Source organism: Lissotriton helveticus, chromosome 10 (genome assembly GCF_964261635.1).
Source record: "Lissotriton helveticus chromosome 10, aLisHel1.1, whole genome shotgun sequence".
Taxonomy (NCBI): Eukaryota; Metazoa; Chordata; class Amphibia; order Caudata; family Salamandridae; genus Lissotriton; species Lissotriton helveticus.
The window spans coordinates 276,176,279-276,199,344 of NC_136071.1; the positions used below are offsets into that span (position 1 = coordinate 276,176,279).

At 45.9% G+C, this 23,066-nt stretch overlaps 1 protein-coding gene across 1 annotated transcript in view; it reads right to left on the reverse strand.

Moving 5' to 3' along the window:
• Positions 1-23,066, reverse strand: part of OBSCN (obscurin, cytoskeletal calmodulin and titin-interacting RhoGEF) — a 2,124,484-nt gene that overhangs the window by 1,942,409 nt on the left and 159,009 nt on the right. The window contains exons 7-8 of the mRNA XM_078665296.1: positions 8,639-8,914; positions 1,356-1,625 (exon numbers count right to left, since the gene is read on the reverse strand). Coding sequence (XP_078521422.1) covers positions 1,356-1,625; positions 8,639-8,914 — 546 coding nt within the window. The remainder of the gene's footprint in view (positions 1-1,355; positions 1,626-8,638; positions 8,915-23,066) is intronic.

Sequence of the window (23,066 nt, forward strand, 5' to 3'; positions counted from 1 at the left end):
GAGATGCAAAGTTTCACCTGATCTTCATGGCCCCCTTGTAAGAAGATTCCTCCTAAATCTCTTCTGATTGCTCTCTCTGTCTTTTTTCTTCTAATATCCCACCTAGTGAAAATACACTGTTTCAGTGGACAGATAACATAATCCACACAGGCCGTCACTTGGAATTGTTCAATCTCCCAGTCTAGCAAAAGGTATGGTCAATGATACATAGTGAAAGCCTCCACATGCCCAGCTAGAGGTTTTTTGACTCCTTGCAGGTCTATTAAAAAGTAATCACAGCCCTGCATGCCATGTAAAAGGTAATTCTAGTTTCCAGCAACACTAATCACAATTTTCCAAGTCTTCTTTCCCCCGAAACACTTTCTTTTACTTCCTCCCACCTGATCCTAAAGGTGCCAGTCACTCTTACCTTGGTAAGAAAGAGTGAGCATGAGTGGCCTTCTGCTCTCATTGTGTTACACAGAGGCGACAGGGCAAGCAAGAGGCTAGCTGACAGCTGGCCTGTGGCCTATTACTTCAGGACTTATCCTCAAAATCCCGGGTTAGTTCTTCCACATGAAGTCACTCTGTGGCTTTGTTTATATTTTTGTCTCTAAAGCAATGGAATGTTGGTATGTACACTTTTATCTGCCACAGGCACAACAAATTCCTTTCACTTCTGATTTGGATTTGGGCCCATCTAATTTTGTTTTAAAGTTGGTGCAAAATAGTGTACTTTGAAAGTTGATTTGCCATCCCCTGGCCCATATTTGTATTTGTAAGAGTCCCTCGACATAGGGCTAACACTCTCTCCGCCTTTAACAAATCACCCATTTTAATGACTAGGTTCATAATTCTAGTTGAAGCATGTAGGGATTTGATTCGGGGGATGCTATCCTCTTTCCAGTATGGGTGAGCTCTCCTTTCCTGTCGCTCCTTATATGGCCCATACTGTCCTTTCATTCAGCGCTTGAAGATCTCCAATCCAGTCAGCGCTCCGTGGCAGAAGCCTCTTGCCCTTTCTCTGCATGGGTCTGATTCATAATTCAGCTCCTCCCAGAACTACTTAACCACTGTTCCAGGACTCTCAAATGGAACTATTAAGGACATATTCAGGTGTTTGGACCCAAAGTATCAGTCTGCAATAATCAGCAAAACTATTGTCTTGCTGGAGATAAGCTTAGAATTGTCAGCAAATGTTGTATTATGGCTACAAAATGTAAAATTCAAGTATTTACTGAAGTTATTTAGATAGCCTAAAATTATCATTTTAGAAATCGTATTCACTTGTTTATGTTTTTAGATGTTTGACCCACAGTAAAGTGCTAGAGGAACAGTAGGTACTTTGCTTTGTCGTCTAAAAGTACGTTTCTTACCTGAAACCTTTAGGCTGATGGTCATTGAGTCCTCTCCTACTTTGCAGGTGTACATCCCCTCATCTTCTTTCTTGGTAGTTGCAATGACAAGCAGATGTGGCTTCCCTTTGTCCTCAAGGGCATATTTCTTGGAGGGCTTGATCTCCTTGCCATCTTTGTACCACAGCACTTTGACATTGGATTCAGAGGTTTCTGCAATAAGCTCTGCCCTTCCGCCAGCAGTAACTTTCACCACTCCACCTGCCTTCTCTTTGTTTGTGAAATGGGGCACTGCTCAAAGAAAAAGAAACACACTGACAAATTGTAACAAACAGAAAGCACATTATTTTTAATTCATACATGGGTCAACTATTACTCCAACGGTTCTACGCCATCATGCCTTCTCATGGATTATCTTTAAAACAAGAATAATATATCAGCCAGTGACTTTAGTTCTTCACATCCTGCAGTCAGCTAACCAGCCTCCTCTGCCTCTCTCTCTAGAAAATGAATTTCCATCATAAGCACCAACTACCAGATTGACAAATATTGCATTTGTATCTGCTGAGGTAACCTACTTTAGCATTACCCACAAATGAGTATAATGCACCATCTCCACCTTTGGTCACAAAGTGACAAACCCCAGATACACTTTTCTATTCAATTGGAACCATATTCAACCTGGCACTCAAAACCTAAGATATACACAAGCAAATCTGGTCTGACAACCTACGAGTTTGGTGATGAAAAGCTCCTCACATTGTCTAATGTACCTCCGCTGCAATCTACTTCTTTAACGATTCTCTTTTCGGGTCCTTATTACATTAAAAGGTCCATCACTTCTTCAATGAAATGTTATCCCTTCATATTACGATAATAAAAGTAACTCACATACCTGATGAGCTAAAATGTGATTTTCACAAATCTCTTAACCCAAGCACACTATGAGAAACATAAGAACTCGTATATTCTAATTTGCTTATTCGACTTTACCAAGTATTTAAAAACGTCACATTTAGTCAACTGCCCACCATCCTTAACAAAACCAAGTTGACACTTCTACTTGACCTACCAGTACTAGAATACTCAACCACTTACATTCTAACTCAGTTCACTCAACCTATTTCCTTTATCAGCAGAGCAGTTTCCCCTCCACCAAGGCGAAGACCCTACACAAGCTCTCAAAAACTCCTGCAACCACCATTGCCCACCGTACATCCAATTACCATCATACTAAAGACAAAAATACCAACAACACCCACTGAAAAGCACTAATATCTCAGACCTCACCTGCAACAAAACCACACAATGAGTAAATGTAGTCAGTTGGACAACAAACAATCACCTCCACTGCATGCTTCTAATCAGCAAAGGTAGCAAATGCACATCAGAATTAAATATTAAACCTTATCACTGAAAGTAATCTAGGCACGATCTTCATCACAGAGTCATGGATAAACAAACATTCCAATGTCATCCTAGATCTCCTAGGAATATAAAATTACACAATCCACAGAACTGACAGGCAATAAAAAAAGTCCATCAGCTGCAAAGCTTTCTCTGCACAGCCATATTATATCTTCAAATGCCTGAACTTAGACTTTATTCTCTCACCTGACATTACATTACGTATTCACAATCACCCACCAAAGAACAACACCAAAATTCTCGAACAGCTAACCCATTTTGTAACTAAAGCCACATGCTGTCTTTCGGAAATGTATTGCTGGGAGATATCCACATTGCTCGGAGAAATACAAACAACACGTTTTCTAACACAATAAAAAAAACTAACTTCAATACGCAACCTCGGGTAATTGTTCACTCTCCCTATCCACTTTAAATGCAAATCTATTGACCTCATACACATTGAGTCCAGTCTTGTCAGCATCTTTCCTCTTTTTGATATAGACAGGTTTGACCTCTGGCCTATCCCTTTTCTCATTCTTATTAACTACAATTCTCCCAAATCAAGCCTCTGAAAAACTGAAGAGTCACCTGCCCACTAAAAAGGGTCACCCGCACAGCCGCCCAAAAGAACAGTGCACCTAAGTTTGAACATTTGGACCCTCACAAGTGAATCGCAGATGCTACCCTCAACTATGTGAAAATCATGCCGGCTATTGGAGATGATCTTGCACGTCAAAAACTCACAATTTTCCCAAAGTCGACCTCGCCAACTATAATTATTGGAATCCCCATCCATACAAGAAGCAGGCTTAGGAAAGTAGAAAAGGATGGAGACATTTGAAGCAGCCTCAATCACTATCAAAGCTCAGGAAATTAAGGAAAGAACACAACCTTGTTATATCCTCATCTAAATCTGCATACATCCAGCAGCAAATAATGGCCACTCCCAGTGCCACATGGTCTCTGTTTTGACACATCAAACACTTTGCAACATCACACACAAGGCAATTTATTAATCCAACCAATAACAAATGTGGAATATTCCTCAATTATTTCACAGAGAAACTCTCACTGATAGGAAGAAACTTTGACATGTGCTTCATTCAGTCTCTGCAAAATATTCTAATACCTGGAACTCTTTCTTATCCATCACAATACAGAAACTGGTAATAACCATAAAAGACCTAAGGCTGACAAATTACTTCAGCGATGACAATACTTCCAGAATAATCCGGGACCAACTTCCTTAATGTGTATCGGGAAAAATGGTGCGATATGATTAATGTCTCCTGCAACTATGATATAATTAACATTTCTCTAAAGAGCATTCAAATCATCTCGATAACCATAACACCTAAACTTGGTCATACCCAAGCATTTAATTACCATCCAATATCAAATCTATCATGGATTGGCAAAGCGTTGGAAAAAATAGTAGCCACCAAACTAAGCAAAGCAATTTCTAACAAACAGCTCCTGGAAAAATATCAACAAGCATTTAGCCCCAAATTCAGCATAAAAATTGCAACTTTATAAGTACCGGACAATATATTCCGCATTTATTACAAAGAAGGCTCATGCCTACTAGTCTTCTAAGATTTATCAGCAGCCTTTGATACACTCAATCATCAAAGACTACTACAGATTCTTAAACACCCCATGGGCTTCTGAGATAAGGTCCTATCCTGGTTCAAATACTTCCTAACCAACAGATCTCTATTAGTGAAGATCAGGGACCACAGCTCCTCCACCACCAAATTGCTGTATGTGGTTACTCAATGATCAATTCTAGCTACAAACTTCTTTAATCTATACATGGATTTTCTTAGCTAATCCTCAACACTTCAGGTGTAACCTTGCACCAATATGCAGACAATATCAAGGTATGTTTAAAAACCTCAACAACTGGGGATCTCTACACCCTAAGACACTGTTTCTTCCAGCTACAAACATGCATTCATGAAAATGTTCTGCAGCTAAATCATGAGAAAACAGAATCCCCCCTCTCCTCAGTCCACAGGAGCAAACTCAATATTAATCATTGCCAATCTTTGCATCTAGAAGGCTTCTCAAAAGCATTAGCCCCATCGGCCAAATCCCTAAATACCATCCTGAACTCAAACCACACACTAATCCATCACATGGATAATGTGAGTAAAGCCACCGACTCTCACCAACAACCTGGAAAAAATCTGATACCTCATTCCACTAAAATATACAAAAACAACAGTTAGCTGTAGCTAGGATCAAATTTGGAATTCGAATTTTAGCAATAGCTCCACATGCATCTATCCCTTCCACTCAGAGCTATCCTAAACTCAGCTTCAAGATTCAGTCACTCTGCAGGTAGACTCACCCACATTACCCTACTATTGAGACACCTACATTGGCTACCCATTACAAATACTATCAACCACTGAATTTTCTGCCCCATGCATACAGCCATCCACAAAAACACCCCAATCTACTCATCTTCTCCGGTGGTTCAAGGCCTTAGAAGTCAGAAAACATTCTTCAAGAACCCCCTAAATTAAGAAGAGCTCAGAAACATCCTTTGTCTGAGGCACCCACTGCAGCATAGAACTTGCTATCGCCCAGCCTCAGACTAGTCGAACTCCCATATAGACTCCTTGCTGCATGTTGTGTGAACGTGATAAAATCAAATTGTTTCAATGTTTGACTAATCCATCTCCATCTCACATTCCTAGTTTAATTCCCACACTATCTCTATAAACTGTAAGTTTTTACTCTGATGAAATCTGTCGTCTCTAATTTTCTGTTTTTCTTCTCACCCCATCTCAATGTAACCCAATTGTTGTTAATGTAATGTAATATTATAAAACATCCTCACACAATCCAGTCCAGGTGCACTATATCAATGGACAACTACATAAATAGACACATAAATAAATATGATTGACCATCTTCAAAGTTCATACCAGGCCCCTTCTCACCATCACTGCTCTCCCAAAAACTAGTCATAATAACATTCTCTCTCAAAGAAACACCACAAATGAGAAATCATTAGTAACTTATGTTCCATGAAAACATCCTCAATGTACCTACATTTCTGCAGAACATTTTGCTAGCTCAAACCCACCCAGGTATAACACAAAAGTCTTGCCAACTCTTTTCCGTATGAAATTCACCCTGGCAATGGAGATGAAGCATCCTCTCTTAAGGTTTTTGAATATGCTCAGAAATCAGCCTGATCCTGGATTAAAGATCAGGTTTTACACATCTGGGATAGCCACAGAATTAGACTTCCCTCTCCCTTATACTCTTCCTTTGCAAACTGATCAAAGGAAATAAAATAAGACCTCTCTTTTCGACTCCCACCAAGTCATAGATGTTCTTCAAGATCACTAAGGCCCGCTCATCACTTGCACTCTTAATCATCGAAACCCACTGTGCTCGAGATCATCAGTATTGACAGCTTCCACACATGCAAATGAAATAAAGTTCTACTGCCATATAAGATGGACAATAAGCCATGGGAACCTCAAATATGTAGCCGTGTATAAATAGACACAATTATTCTCACTTGCAATAGCACCAAAACTGAAGTATGGTCATAACTCCAGGTGAAATATTTATCACCCTCAAATGCCAGTTCCTTGGAATTCCTCTCATCTCAGTTATGATGTGCAATCAATTTCGGTAGTCAACACCCCCATTGCTTCAAACTCCTACCCCTTTCTTCTCCAGGGCAACATTAGTGGTGGTGCAACAAGCATACACTCCTAGTTGAACTATACTAGCCACTTTTACTTTGGAAGGTCATTATAATGTTTCCTGTCACTATGTTCTCTGAAGGCTGGAGCCAGATTCATAGCCTGAGACTCAATCATTCATAACTTAAAGATGCAAGTTTGTGTAAGTTGAATATAAAATGCTCTCTACCAGTTGTATTCAAAACTTGTCTGGTGCTTTTCTGCTTTTGATAATACCACACTAGATAGAGAAAAACGAACACTTTACTAGGATATGCATATGTTTCTGTTGGCTTCTTTCAACGTTCACAATTTTTTTTCCCGCATGAATGTGATCTTGTTTTAAAAAATAATGCTTTATAAGTGGGGTGGTACATTTGTAAATCAATTACAAATTTGAATCTTCAACCAAGGAGTACTTAAAATTTAAATTTTCTTTCAATGTAATGTCTTTGTTGCCTGGAACTGTTTCCTTTACCATAGTGCCATTCAACTCAATAAAAGTCAATTGAAAAGAAAAATATGCCTTATATTTCCCCATAGGTATTGCAATGCTTTCTTCCTTCCTGCAAGGTCAGTGGTGCTAATTTACTAATAGAGGTTTGGTACTACATCACTGTATGGATTGATCCATGGATATCTAAAATACTTTGCCATGTGGGTTAGATTTACTTTACACGGATTCAGCCTTAGTGTTGGCAAGCACATCCATGGCCTAAGGGTGGAGGGTTTGAATAAAGGTTGACCTACCCACCCCTTCCAAAGAATAAGGGAGTGCACAAGAGGGCTTTCTTTAAGTAAGAGGTATATACCCTTGGCACAGAAGCAGGAAGACGGATTTCCTCATAGTTCAAAAGGAGTCATTCCTGTTATTACTCTCCAATCAGTCACTTAAATGGCACTTGCGTATCTCATTAATGATCACATCTATCACTTCATGGCAGAGTCCTGTAATAAGAGAATACTTTGTATGGCATACTTGTTCAACTATAATGCAGAGCGACTGCCCAACTCAACTGTAGTTTTAAGAGTGATCATTGCATTGCACACACATAACTCTCTACAACAAAGGGTTCATTGCACAGTGTGGGTAGGTGCAAGGAATAAACCCTTAATACAGCACACATATCTCTCTATATGGCAAATGTATTGCATTATGTAAGTGATGGAGGGCTTAGGTCACACTATAAAGCAGAGTATTGCCACTTTACAAGGTAGTATGAAGAAGATATATCTCATCTAGCACACTGATCTCTAGAAAGCTGACATGCTGCCTTTTGGTCTAGCTGTGCAAGAAGAGATTTCTTCATGAGGTACATTTATACAGCAAAGTTATTGCCCCCTAGAATGGAAGTGGTAGGAATTGCTATCTCATATAGCATAATTCACCACATATAAAGAAGATATCACCATGGCATGACAGTGTGACTGGTGCACGGGTTTCTATATAAAGTAGAGGTATTGCCTCCTGATATGGTGGTGTGAGGAGTGACTCAATCATACCTCCAATGTGTCTCCCTATAATGCAGCAGTATTTTCCTATGACACTGTATGGACCAACTTTCTGATGTAGTGGTGTTGATTGGGTTGGCTGAAATGTTCTAAGCAAAGTAGGGTTTTAGAAGTTTATCAAAGAAGAGTGAGGGGGGTCGCCTTCCAGTGCCTGATAGCTTTCTTAAATACCATAACATATCAGAGGGAATGATATGTGACTCACTCTTATCGTGACTTTTCCTCAAGTCTTGATAACATGTGTGCAGCATGTTGACATTCAATGGTTACGTTTGTGTCAACGCTTACTAAGACTGTCGTTGCTGCAGTCCCTAATTATATATCTTCCGAATGTGGTTTAAAGCATTTCCTTTGATCCGAGAAAAAGCTTGAACCAAAATGTTCAAAACATGCAAAATGATCTCTTTAGACTGGGTCTCCAAATTTGAGTGAGTAAGTGAGTACATCAGTAGGTGAGTAGTGAAGTACAGTGAGTGGATCAATAGGCGAGGGGTGAATTAAGGTGAGTGAGTGCATCAGCAGGTGAATGGTATAGTGGAGAGACAAGTGAGTGAGTTAGTGAATCAGTATATGAGTGCTGTATTAAAGTGAGTGAGTGGATGAGACAGTGTGAGTGCATCAATTTACCGAACACCGCATTTTGCACCAAAGTTTCTTATGAAGCTGTACCTTTCACAGTGAGCTGGTAGGCTATTGTATCCCCTTCACAGGTGCACTCATAGGCACCGCCGTCTGTTGCTAATACATCGCTTATCTTGAGTGTGCGCTTCTTCTCCATGCTATGGAAGGCATACTTAGTGCTGGCTTTTAGCTCCTTGCCATTCTTCAACCACTTCACAGCCGCCAACAGGTCAGATATTTCAGCCACCAATTCTGCCTCCTCGTGGAGCTTTGCTGAAATTTTCTCCACAGCACCACTCTTGTTAGTGAACTTTATTGGCACAGCTAAAAATAAACAAGCAAAGTCTTTAGAAAACTGACAGGAAAGTCTCTTACATCCTATCGCCTAATACGGTCACCCTCTGCAAATCTTTTTTCCTTCCTGAAAGTGTACATACATTTTGTACATTTTGCACTGGGATATAAATGGAACACCTATATTTTGTAGCATTTTTGCTGCTTGAGTATTTAGGAATGCAACAAATGGGTGTTACCTCAAACACCATCAGGAGTAATACTATTTCTATTGAGGACTATTGAGATGTCATCAGTGATGTCACTGACCATGTCATGAATGATGTAATATGTGACATCATCAGCAGTGGATTGCGGGCACGCAAGTTATAGTGAGTACAACTAACTATAACGGAGGAATTTCAATGGTTTTGTATGAGTGAAATGTCCAGCTAACTATAACACCCCTAAAACCTATGGTGTTTTCAGAGAATTTCTAAGGTTTTTTCAAAGCTAATTCCTAACTATAACATGTCTGAAACCTATGGTTTTTTCAGTGAATTTCAAAGGTTTTTTTAATGCTAATTTCTAACTATAACATGCCTGAAACCTATGTTTTTTTCAGTGAATTTCAAAGGTTTTGTAAATGACAATTTTTAAATGTATTAATTGTTATAATTATTTTTGTTGATACATATTTACTAAATTTTTTAAAACTATTTATTTTTAAATATTTTTTTTTATTACATTATAATTACATTATACATTACATTACAAAAGATACTTTCTCAGAATGATTACTTTAGTTTAAATACTTGCAAATAGGCAATAGACTTTTAAGTACAGTAGTTACAGTTGTTGCAATGGGCAACACAATTTCAAACACAATGCAACATTGAGCTCAATGGGAATTTCTACTTAAATGCAATTAGTTACTTCATGGATTACTTTTCTAACCACAGGACTGCATCCAAGATTAAGTCCTGGGACATCTCCTGTAAACAGTTGAGTAAAAGCATTTTGGTTACAGTACTGATTTTTGAGGAATATTATTGTATTTTAAAAGTTCACACTTTGAAACTTTTTCACATAGATTCACCAATGTTATCCAATGGGAGTTCGGTGGCCAACAGCATGGCCGAGTAGGACGTGCGGCGCTGGAGCTCCCGCCGTGCTGCCACAGAATCCGACGGAATACATATTTCCTGGGGCGCCAGACACCTGAACCGAAAGCACCCTGACCCCCGGAGCCGGTGCGACTTACCTCAAAGCGGAGAGGCACCTGACTACGTGAGAGCCGCCGACTTGGCCTGAGAGCTCGGGAAGCCCTCCGTCGTGGACAAGATGGCGGCCGCGACGTACGAGCCCTGACCGCCGGGCGGGAGGCCCCTGCCGGACGCCGGAGGACGTGGGGAGCCGGCAGACGCTGGAGGCACCCGTGCGAGGGGCGAGGCGGTGAGTGCACAGATCCGGCGGGAGCGGGCACTGCACGGAGGGACCGGCCGCCCTTCACCAAGATGGCCGCCATGGAGCCCTGACCGACGAGCGGGAGGCGACCGGCTTGCTCCGGGGGCTGAGAGGCGACAGCGACAGTGCCCATCAGGAGACGTCAGCGAGCGGGCCGAGGCAGCGGGGGTGAGGCCCAGATGGGAACCCAGGCGGCACTACAGGACCGGCCACACTTTACCAAGATGGCGGCCGCGACGCCGGAGCCCTAAACCGAGGCAGAGGGGTGGCTGACACGCACCGGGGGACGAGCGCAGCCTGAGGGGTACGCTCACACGGACGAGTCGGGTGGTGATCCGCCCCTGCACTGAGACACCGGCACCGAACCCGGGGGCGGACCTCCCCGCTCCGGCCTTCGCCCTTCGGAGCCCGGAGACTGAGATAGGGGCCCAGGGTGCGGGGGTGATCATCTGCGCGCCCTCTGGGACCGACCCGACCACTCGCAGGTTATCGCGGATTGTCGGCCTAGCCTACAGAGTCCTGAGTAGGGGTACCGATACGGCCGGAGTCTCCCCCCGAGAGGATTTGCGTTTGTCCCTCAACTGCAGCGGGGGTGAGAGGCGGAGAGCGGAGAGGCCCGGGACTGTATACCCTGCGGCCGGCACACGTTGGAAGAACTGCCAAGTCATACGATGCCCGGACAGCGGAGAGGCCCGGTCAGTGGGGGCCCTACCCCGGAGCCGCGACCAACCATGGGTAAGAGGGACACGCTTCCGAAGACACAGAAACTAGGACCCATGGACAACTTCGCGGCACCAAGGCCTCAGATGGAGCCCCCACCGGTGACGCCTGGGGGGCGGACCGACACGGCGATGCTGCTGGAGGCCATACAGGCTTCCAGGACGGATATCCAGGAGTCCCGAGCGGCGCTGGAGGTCAAAATCGGGGAAGTGGGCTCGGAAGTGACCTTACTCCGACAACATTTCCGCAAGCTGTCTGACAGGGTAACGGCGACGGAAACAAGGATTGGCAAGACCGAGGACTCAATCTCCACCCTGAAAAAAGACATGGCGGAGCTGCAGGCCTCCCACCGCCAACTGCTTTGGAAGGTTGACGACGCCGAGAACCGGGCAAGACGCAACAACCTGCGCTTTGTGGGCTTTAGAGAAGGTATAGAAGGGACGAACATGGCGTCGTTCCTCCGCACTTGGCTGTTAAGAACTTTCCCAGATGTGCAGTTCTCCCCTTGTTTTATTATCGAAAGAGCACATAGGGCCCTCCTGGCAAAACCGCCTGAGGGAGCGAGGCCGAGGCCGGTTATTGCCCGCTTCCTCAACTTTGCCGATAGAGACTTGATCTTAAGAGAGGCCAGGATGAAGAGGGAGATCCGGCTGGAAAACTCAACAATAATGATCTTCCCGGACTATAGCCAGGAGGTCCAGAAGCAACGCCGCTCCTTCGATGCGGTTAAGGCGAAACTGAGAACCCTGAACATCTCGTACATGCTCCTCTTCCCCGCTAAGCTGAAGGTACTGTACAAGGACAAATCAATATTCTTCACGCACCCGGAGGATGCATGGCAGTGGCTTGAGGAGCGTCCTATCCTCAATAGTAGGGAGAATGCAGGGAGAGAAGAACTGGACAGAGTAGTGAGGCAAAGGTCTCAATGGGAACTGCCAAAGCTACAGAGACGGAAGTCACGAAGGGTGAAGAGACAGACACCGGCGACTCCATACCGGGGGCAGGGATCAGGAGACATGCGGCGAGGGGGAACACCATCGCCGGAGGGCACATCCGTGCCAGGTTCGAGATTCAGTTGCCTCAGGAGTGATATTTGTTCAGAAGGAGACGAGGAAGAGAACTTGGGGAGCCGCGCATCTGGAGGAGAGGAGGAAGGGGAGGGGTTGGGCTCGGTACACCCGTTGGTGGAGGCGATCCGGCATATGGAACATGACTCCTCGGGGCAGGCCGGCGCCTCAGTGCTGGAAACGCAAGACTCTCATTCTTGAAAACGGTGCACCTGGACAGTGGAGATGGCGGCACGACATGGGGGAGCACGCAAGTTGACACCCCCTTACCGTTTCTTTTGTTCTTTTGGTTTGTGATTGCCTGATGGGAGGGATACGTGGGCGGGCAACAGGCCTACTCCTACAGATAGTCCTGTCCTGTGTCAGGGTGCGACTGGATGGGGGAAGGTGGGGTGGGGGGTGGGAACTGGGGCTCCTCAGTTGATTCAGGTGGGGGTTTAGGTTGGGAATGTTGAGGAAAGGGGAGGGTCAGTTGGAAGTGGGTTTCCCAGGTTTGTTCGGGTGGGGATCTGGGTGGGGACAGTTGGGGGGAAAGAAAACACAGATGAGAGTTCAGCTACACGCACTGCACCTCCACATCACCTACACATGCTGGAGTAATGAAACTCATAGTCCCTGCATCCTCCAATGGCAGGTACCGTAGATACACCGAGGGAGGAGGATAGGAAATTGAGTATCCTGACATGGAATGTCAATGGGCTGGGCTCTAAGATCAAGAGAGGCTTAGTGAACGCATATATTACAAAGGCTGACCCAGACGTCACTTTCCTGCAGGAAACGCACCTCAAAGGCACCCAATGTGCTTTCATTGCTAGGGGCCGGCACAGGGTATTGGCACATGCAGGGTACACGTCTGACTCTAGAGGAGTGGCAGTTATTGTTAAAAGAACCATACCCTTCCATATCACTCACACCTGGATAGATCCACAGGGAACATACGCTGGGGTACAGGGTACCTGGAATAGACGCACCTATACATTGATGTCGGTCTATGCACCGCCCAAACTGCAGTCCCGCACGGGTACGGCGCTTGCAAACATACTCCTGGACACAGCAGACACTATACAAGTGGTGGAGGGTGATTTAAACGATGTTATGAACATAAACCTAGATAGATCTGGAAGCACAGCGGGAGAGGAGCACCGGACAGCGCTGTTCGACCAGATGTCCACACTAGGATTGACAGACGTGTGGAGATGGCTCCACCCCACGCAGCACACCTACTCATACTACTCGGGAGCACACAAGACGTTTTCGCGCCTCGACTATGTGTTCATGCCCCGACAGCTTCTAGGAGTGGGGAATACCGCAGAATACAGGGCTAGGGGATATCGGACCACTTGCCATTGTACGTAAGGGTGGGCCACGACCGAGACAGAGACAGGGGTTCCTGGCGCCTCGCATGGGATCTCCAAAACAGGGCGATCCTGAGAGGTGTGAGAGCGGACATTAAAGTATATATAGCAGAAAACGAGGGCACGGTGGACTCGACTGTCACTCTGTGGGAAGCCCTAAAACCGGTCCTACGTGACAGGATTCGATCCAGATTGGGCGAAGAAAGACGGAAACTCCTGACCGAGGTAGCGGCCCTAGAACAGACTATTCTGAGTCGAGAGGGTGAATATCTGACCCATAAGACTGAGGAAACCCTGAGACGGCTACTTGATGCCCAGAGGCAATATAGGGAGCTGGTGACAAATGAGGCCAAGACCCAATCCCTCGCCACCCTCCATAGGCTATACGACGTGGGAGACAAGTCGGGGAAACTCCTGGCTTGGCTCAGCAAAAAAGAAAGGGCAGCGAGGTGGATAGATAATATCGTCGACGCGGGGGGGACCTTGGTCGACACCGACGCTGGATAGCAGAGGTATTTGCGACCCACTATGAAGGGTTCTACGCAGCCCGGGACCTTGCTACACACGAGGAGGCGCTTCAATATCTGGATGATACTACCCTACCGGTCCTCCCCCCAGAGGATGTGGAGACGCTGGAAGCAGACATAACGTCTGATGACATCACGAATGCCATTGCTAGGCTGCGACCTGGCAAATCCCCAGGCCCGAATGGCTTCCCCGCAGAGCTTTTCAAACGTACGGCGGACCTACTGACCCGCCATCTCAAGGGCCTCTTTACTGGTGCCTTCGAGGAGGGTGAGCTCCCACCGGATCTTGCCCTGGCTACGATAATTCCGATATTTAAAGAGGGCAAACCACGGGAGAGTTGTGCCTCCTACCGGCCGATCTCCCTCCTCAATACGGAAGTGAATATATTGGCAACTATCTTGGCTGCCCGTTTGAGGGTGGTCATTCCGGACCTCGTACATCTGGACCAATCGGGCTTCCTACCTGATAGAGCAACGAGGCTGAACCTCAGGAGAACCCACAACTGGCTACAGGAGGTGAGGGGGGGGGAGTGATCCACACTGGTTCCTCTCACTAGATGCCGAAAAGGCATTTGATGCGGTCCACTGGCCCTTTTTGTTTGCAGTGCTCCATAGGTTTGGTTTCGGGCCAAACTTCATCAAATGGGTCCGCTTGCTCTATACTAATCTGAGGGCCAGGGTGAGGGTGAACGGTGCTCTTTCACGGGAGTTCCGAATTCAGAGAGGTACCAGACAGGGTTGCCCCCTGTCCCCTCTTCTCTTCACACTGACCATTGAAGCGCTTGCGGCCAGAATCCGACATAATACCGATATTCATGGCTTTACTAGTGATAATACAGAGCGACACCCGGAAAAGGTCTCGCTTTATGCGGACGATGTCCTGCTCTACATCACTCAACCAGAGACCACAGTGCCGGAGCTCTTCCGAGAACTGAACCGTTATGGAGAGATGGGGGGCTACAAAACTAACTGGCACAAGTCAGTACTTTACGACCCGAGGGGAGGCAATCGGTGGGGGAGATTGCCAGAGGAACTGTTGACAACGGTGGAAGGCTTCCAATACCTGGGAATCTATATCACTGCGGATGCGCCCCTATCGTTCCGAAAGAATCTGGAACGGATTATAACTAACGCGGTGGCGGATATAGACCGCTGGAGTAAACTCCCACTGACACTCCTGGGCAGGGCAGCTATGTATAAAATGATCACCCTGCCACAGTTTTTATACGCCCTACAAAATGAATACTATCCGATACCAGTGGCGGTCTTCAACAGGATCCACGCGGATCTGAGATCCTTCCTTTGGTTGGGCAAACATGCCAGGGTGGCCCTGTCCATGCTACAGAGACACCAATATAGCGGAGGAATCTCGCTCCCCAATCTAGAGGCTTATTATTGGGCGGAACACCTGACCCCGATTAACAACTGGTGTCATGCCCCGGCGGACCACCCAACCTATGCTCTAGAAAGATCCAAACTGGCACCCAAGAACATATTGAGCTATCTTTATGTGGGCCCCGGAAGGGCGCTCCTTCTCCCCGCCACCTCCATAACGCTTACTGCGTGGATAAAGGCCACACGACGCATGGGCTGGGAGAGGAAGCCCACACACGGCACTGCCACTGGTTGGCGGAGCTTCACAAGCTGCGCGGGTTCCGCAGATGGGACGACATTGGCATCTCCACTATAGGGGACGTAATAGCTAAGGGGGAATTTAAATCATTCCAGGCCCTGCAATCGGAGTTTGGGTTACATAACTCACAGAAGTTCAAATATGTCCAACTGCGTCACGCCTGGATAGCCCAAAACATCACGCTCACAGACATACCGGACTATGCGCCACTGGAGGGGAGGCTCCTCCAAGAACAGATGACGGGAAAGGCGGTCTCCCTAACTTACAAGACACTCACCAATCATATGCTGGGAGACCTGACAAGACTCAGAGACACCTGGGAGGCGGAGGTGGGGGAGATTGAGGAGCTAGACTGGGAGATACTCCTGATGCATCCGGGAGGTGGCGATCAAGTCTAGGCTGCGACTTATCCAATTTAACTTCCTTCACAGAACTTATTTTGACAGGCTGCGTTTGTACAAGATGGGAAAGGTAGAGGACTCACGATGCCTTAGATGCTTGCAGGGGGAGGGAGATTTCTATCACACCGTCTGGACATGTACTGTAATACAAAGATACTGGACCGAGATCTTCAGGGAATTAGAGGAGATACTCGAGGTGCCGATCGCCCGGGAGCCCAAGTTGGCACTGCTGGGCATGAGGAATGACATTGACCTAACCCGCCCATTACTCACTTTTCTGGTCCTTGCATTGGTTGTTGCCAAAAGAGACATTGCAAAACACTGGGGAGCGCCGGAACCCCCGGACCTGGGGGAGTGGAGGAGAGGTTTGGACCTGTATATGGCAGCAGAAAGGGTCACCTATAAGGCCAGGGGATGCCCGAAAAAATTCCGCAGAGTTTGCTCAAAGTGGAGGCATTACCATGGGCTGGATGGTGGGCTGTAGAGGGGTTTCCATTGGGATGGGCAAGTGACACGACACAGAGACTGATGGGGTACACGTTACAGACACACTTACCCCACTGGCCACGCAGGATACCGTCAGCAGATCGCTGTTGCGGGCCTTAGGCGGTGCAGATTTTGGCTGGTACTGGGAGGTGGGGGGGGGACAAGGAAGTGTAGCTGTGACGATGTTCCGTGTGGATAGTTTTGAAGGATCTAAATCTGGTTTTCTATAGTTCAATACAAGGGGGGCGGGGGGAGGAGGGGGTTCCTGCATTTAAAAATCGAAAAGCAGAAACTAGGAACGCCTACTCCATGTTTGCATCAATGTAATACTTGGTTGCTATAGTACACCAATCTTGCTTGCCGCCCGGCCTACGGGATGTGGGCTGAATGGCCGTGTATCCTTAGCTGGTAACAAGTGGCACCGACTGTAATGCATAACTGTGTTCTTTAACTGATTGTTTAATGGCTCCTGGTACATCTGCAAATAAAAATGTCTAAATAAAAAAAAAAATGTTATCCAATGGGTGGAAAGCCACTTAGCAGGTAAGTAGTGTTATCGTTACTTTTTCTTACTCAGTGGTGGATCCTGGATCCAGCACTGGTGCATCTCATGTAAACAGTTGTAAGAATGCGTTTAAGTCATACAGACGATTTTTAAGGAATATTTGTAGTTTATGAAAATCGACACTTAAAAACTTTTCTGGTGAAAACAACACAATGGATTCCTATGGAAAGAAATACAAGTTACTTGTAAGTACAGTTAGAATTACTTTTCAGGGTCAGTACTGGGCTCAAAGATGCAGCACTGAGGTCTCTCCTGATAACAGGTGAGTAAATCGGAATTCGTAGTTCGGCTGATTTTAGAGGAATATTTGTAAGTTCAGATGATTTTCGGTGAACATTTTAAAGTTTCAAAACTCCACACTTAGAAGAATTTCCAAGTGAAACCCAGTCAATGTTAGCCTATGGAAGGAAATTCAAGTTACTGGTAAGTACAGTTAGAATTACTTTTCAGGATCAGTACTGGGTTCAAAGATGCAGCACTGAGGTCTCTCCTGATAACAGGTGAGTAAACCGGAATTCGTAGTTCGGCTGATTTTACTTTGGTGTCCCCAATCCCCCCACGGTCCCAGCCGGCTCCCCGCGTCCTGCGGGAGTCGGCATTGCTTTGCCACATGGGGAGCAGCTTACATGCTGCTCCCCCTGTGGAAAAGCAATCTGCATGCTATTTGGAAGACAGAGCAGGTTGCCTGCTCTCTCCTCCAAATAGCAAAGCAGTATGCAATGACGGGGTGGGAGCCGCAAGGCTCCTGCCCTGTCATTGCAAACGAAAGTGTCCTGGGGTCGGGCACCCCGGGACACTGCAGGAGCCGGCCCAGGGGGGTGGTGATCCCAGGACCATTACAGGGCTCCAGGAGGGGCCACATTTTACAAAGCCCCAGGGGGTGGTGGTCCCTGGGGTTCGAGGGGGGGGCTTGAGCCCCCCACACAGGGTATTTTAAAAAAAATAAAGCCCAGGGGGGTGGCGGTCCCCGGGGCCGCGGGGGCCGTGAGCCCCCCACCATTCATTTTTTAAAGTCCCGGGAGTGGCGGTCCCCGGGGCTGGGGGGGGCCTGAGAGCCCCCCCACCCAATTTAAACAAGCCCCGGGAGTGGTGGTCCCTGGGGCTGCAGGGGGGCCGTGAAACCCCGCCTATACTATCATAAAGCCCCAGGGGTGGCGGTCCCCGGGGCAGTGTGGGGGGGATTGGGCCCCCACATACTTTTCTTGTTCATGCCCCCGGGGGCTAATTAGCATTGAAAAGCGGGAGCCCGCGCTTCTTTCTTTTTGGGATCGGCAGCACCCAAGGCGGATTTTGCCCTCGGGGGTCAGGGTGATTCTACTCTGCCCCCTTTTCGAGTTTTGCATGTTTTTTTTATTAGGTTTCTTGTGCCTCGGTTCTACCGAGGCACAAGATGGCTGCCAACACTTCCTGGTTTGGAGTGTTGACAGCCAATTAGCATGAAGCTTGTGCACGGCAGGATGCGCGGATCCACCGAGTCCATAGAGATATATGTACTTTTGATTTTGATTTTCTCAGGAACTACTGAATGGATTTACACAATTTAAGCAAAAGGCACGAGTCTGAACCAAGGACTACCTCTGTGCCAAATTTGGTGTAATTCCGTTCAGCAGTTCGGGCTGTAGCGGTTCCTATGGAAAATTGCATGGGGAAAACACGTTTTGGGACCTCCCTTTTTTCTCGGCCCCCGCTTCAGGATTCACCCTGAGACTTTCAGGATAGGAGCGTACCGGAGCGCCGCAACAGTTTTGAAACTTTCGCGAACATTTGTGAACCGGCGCCAAAGTTATTCCAAATAGAATGTCGCGGATTTCCTATGGAAACTAGGTCCTAACTATAACTACCTACTGGCGACCGCCATAGGTAATGTATGTGTGTATGTGTGTGTGTGTGTATATATATATATATATATATATATATATATATATATATATATATGGAAAACAATCCTCAGAAAAAGCGAACTCCTTCAGCAGGAACGGACCACACAAAGGTTCTCAAATTACGTGCGTTTTATTAGCCTTCACACAACATGACGCGTTTCAGCCGGGTCGCCCCGGCCTTGATCACATGACATATATATATATATATAAATATGTATATATAGGGCTTACTACCCCTGACGAGGCGTTGTAGCGCTTTTTCGGCGAGTAGCACGCTACTCCAGGATCCATAGTGTTGAATTAGTATGGTGAAACATGCAAGTGCATTTTAAATGGTGGATAGGTTAGTCAGTTATTTCGATTTGGAAGGATAGCAGAAGGATTGAAAAGGAAAAAAAAAAGGTTTGAAGTTATATATCGCTTGTGCCCCCTGATGGGGTGTTGAAGCACGCTTATCCGGAAACCGATAAAGGATTAGTGCTAAATTAGTATGGTGAAATATGAAAGTAATTTGTGTGGTGGATATTGGTCAGTTATTTGGAGTGAGAAGGATAGTGCAGGGATAAAAATGGAAGAAAGGTTTGCATTCATGTGGCACCTGTTACCCCTGATGGGTGTTGAAGCATTTTTCTGGTCAGTAGCACGCTACTTCGGAACCCATAAGCATTAGTGTTGAAAATTAGTGTGGTGGATATGTTATTCAGTTATTTGGATTGAGAAGGTAGGTTGCGGGATAGAAGAGGGAAAGAGGTTTGTATTTATATAGCACTTGCTACCCCTTGCTGGGGTTTTGAAGCGCTTTATTGGCGAGTAGCACGCTACTCTGGAACCCATAAGGATTAGTGTTGAATTAGTATGGTGAAACATGAAAGTAATTTGAGTGGTGGATATGTTATTCAGTTATTTAGATAGAGAAGGGTAGATTGCGGGATAGAAGAGGGCAAGAGGTTTGTATTTATATAGCACTTGCTACCCCTTGATGGGGTTTTGAAGCGCTTTATTGGCGAGAAGCATGCTACTCCGGAACCCATAAGGATTAGTGTTGAATTAGTATGGTGAAACATGAAAGTAATTTGAGTGGTGGATATGTTAGTCAGTTATTTGGATTGAGAAGGGTTGGGGAGGGGTAGAAAAGGGAAAAAGGTTTGCATTTATATGGCGCTCGTACACCTGATGGGGTGTTGAAATGCTTTATTGGCGAGTAGCACGCTACTCTGGAACCCATAAAGGATTAGTGGTGAATTGGTATAGTGGAATATGGAATTTGAGAAGTGAACATGTTAGTCTCTTATTTTTATTGAAATGGATAGTGGAGGGATAGAAGATTTAATATGGAGGGTCACGGAAGTTGAGGCAGAAAAGTTCACAGAAAAACTGAACTTCAACAACAGCAATTTGACCCTCACAAGCAGCATGAGCAGAGATACTGTTGATTTTCTCGATGTTAAGGTGGAGATTACCAACAGTGTGGTACATACTCGTCTTCATAGAAAAGCCACAGCGGGCAATAGTTTACTGTAAGAAAGCGCCCTCCTTCTGCATGGGTGCCTCCACCCCCCGCTGAACCACTGATGCGCCCCGACTGAGTGCGCCCCGGGCCCCCGCCAAACAGGCACCCAGGGCCCATGCTCTTCCCCCAAACTGCACTGCAAACAAAACCCAACTGGCACTCCTTGGCCACAGGTCAGCCCCCTGCAAATGGCACCTCAGGCACCAAGGGCACTGTGGCCGGCCGGGGAAGGCCTCCAAGAGCTGCAGCACCCCCAGAGGCCCTGCACCCCCACACACACACACTGCCCCTATAGGCCGCGTGCCCCGGTGCAGAACACAGTGAAGAGTCAAGGTCCCTGGGTGCCATGCCTACAACCCACAGCCCGGCACAGGTCAGCCACCCCTCCAGCTGGGTGCCACACACCAGCGGTGAGGGTATAGGTGCACAAGACCTACACCGCCACAGTGTCCAAGTCAATTCCCAAAAATTGTAAGTGCAGTAATGCCATCAAGAGCACATGGCGCTGGAAGTTCGTCACAACGAACTCCACAATACCATAATGGCTTTACTGAAAACTGGGAAGTTTGGTATCAAACTTCTCAGCACATTAAACCCCCACTGATGCCAGTGTGGGATTTAATGAAAAATGTACACAGAGGGCATCTTAGAGATGCCCCTGAAAAATGACCTAACACTAGTGTCCAGACTGAGTGGCTGCTCACCAGCTGCCACCACCAGACATGTTTCTGGACCCCTGGGTCGATAGCCTGCTGCTCTTGAGGGTCTGACACAATGCACTGAAAAAAACATAGGTTACAGGGACATTATTGTTAGGCTCAGATTTCACTCGTACAAAACCACTGAAATACAGCAGTCACAGTTAAATGAGCTAACCATAATTTATGCCCCCTTAATGCACTGCTTAAAACCTCATATATTACATCACTCATGACATGGTCAGTGACATCACTGATTACATCTCAAATGACATCATGATTACATCATCCAGTGAGTGTAAGTGTTTTCTAAATGTTTCTGAGACTTAAGGATATATAGTAAGCTCCTGAATAAATTCAATCAATATTCTTTCTGAACTAGTAATGAGTGATACTGTTTCCAACATGTCATCTTTGTCTATATGTGACTGTCTGTATCCGTATGGGAGTGGGTCTCTGAGTGCTGTATGTGTGAAAGTGGGTATGTGAGTGGATGTGTATGAGTAACTGTATGAGAGGCTGTATTGGTGATTGAGTATGATTGGCTGTATAGGTGAGTGAGTGGCTGTTTTAGTGGCCATATGGGTAGGGGAGTTTTGGTGATGACTGAGTGGCTGTGCGAGTGGTTTTGGGTGGGTGAGTGGGTGTGTTAGTGGCTGTATGGGTACGTTAGTGACTGTTTGAATGGATGTATGGGTAAGTGAGTGTGTGTGAGTGGCTATTTTGCACAGTATGTGTTTCTGTGACTGGCTGTATAGGTGAGTAAGTGGGTGTGTGACTGCTTGTACGGACGTGTGAATGGGTATGTAAGTGGTTAACTGGATTAGAAAATGGATGTGAGAGTAGTTGTATGGGTAAATTAGTGAGTGGCTGTGTGAGTAGCTGGGTGAGTGAGTGAGTGCTAGCGTGAAAGTTTGTATTAGTGAGTGAGTGGCTCTGTGAGTAGCTCTGTGGATGCGTGAATGATAGTGTGAGTGGCTGTATGGGTGAGTGATTGGGTTTATGAGTGGCTGAATAGGTGAGTGAGTGGGTGTGTAAGTGGCTGCATGAGTGGATGATTTGACTGTATTAGTGGCTGTATGAGTGAGTGAGTGAGTGTGTGTGTGTCATTCCATGGGTTTGTGAATGGGTATGTGAGCAGGTGTGTGAATGGATGTAAGAGGGTGTGAATGGTGTGTGAGCGGTTCTGTGGATGATGTCATCAGTGATGTCACTGCCCATGTCATGAGTGATGTAATATGCAAAGTCATAAACAGTGCATTGCGAGGGAGTAAATTATAGTTAGCTCAGCTAACTATAACTGCTGAATATCACTGCTTTTGTACAAGTGAAATCTGAGCCTAACTATAACAACCCTGTAACCTTTGTTTTTTTTCAGTGAATATATAAATAACCAGTACAGTTACTTTTCTGTTGCTCATTCTGGAATTCATTACTTCAGAACTGTAGAACCTTCACCACTATGAAATAAAAAAAAAATGTACGGACACTTGGAGCATACATTCTGCTCAAAATGTCTGTTCTTCATAGTTTTGAGGGTTCTACAATTTATTATGAAAAATAAAATTGCTTTGAAGCTAATTCTAAACTAATCAATTCCAGATATGCAATAGAAAAGTCCCTATACTAGTAATTGCCCATTAAACGAAGGCCTAATAATTAATTTGACAATTTATTTTCCATCCAGTGTAAGAACTAAATGTCAGTCCCCTTCACATCAGCTGCTGAAAGCAATCCCTTGTTCAGCATTAAGCGGGTATTTTTAAAGCTAGACTTAAGTGTCACACTCTCTAACAGAACATTCTTCCTTGCCTTCCCTGCAGTGAGGAATAGATTTCCATAATGTGATTTTGGGTCTGAAGTACAAACCCAGTTGCAAGTCCTGTGATTCACT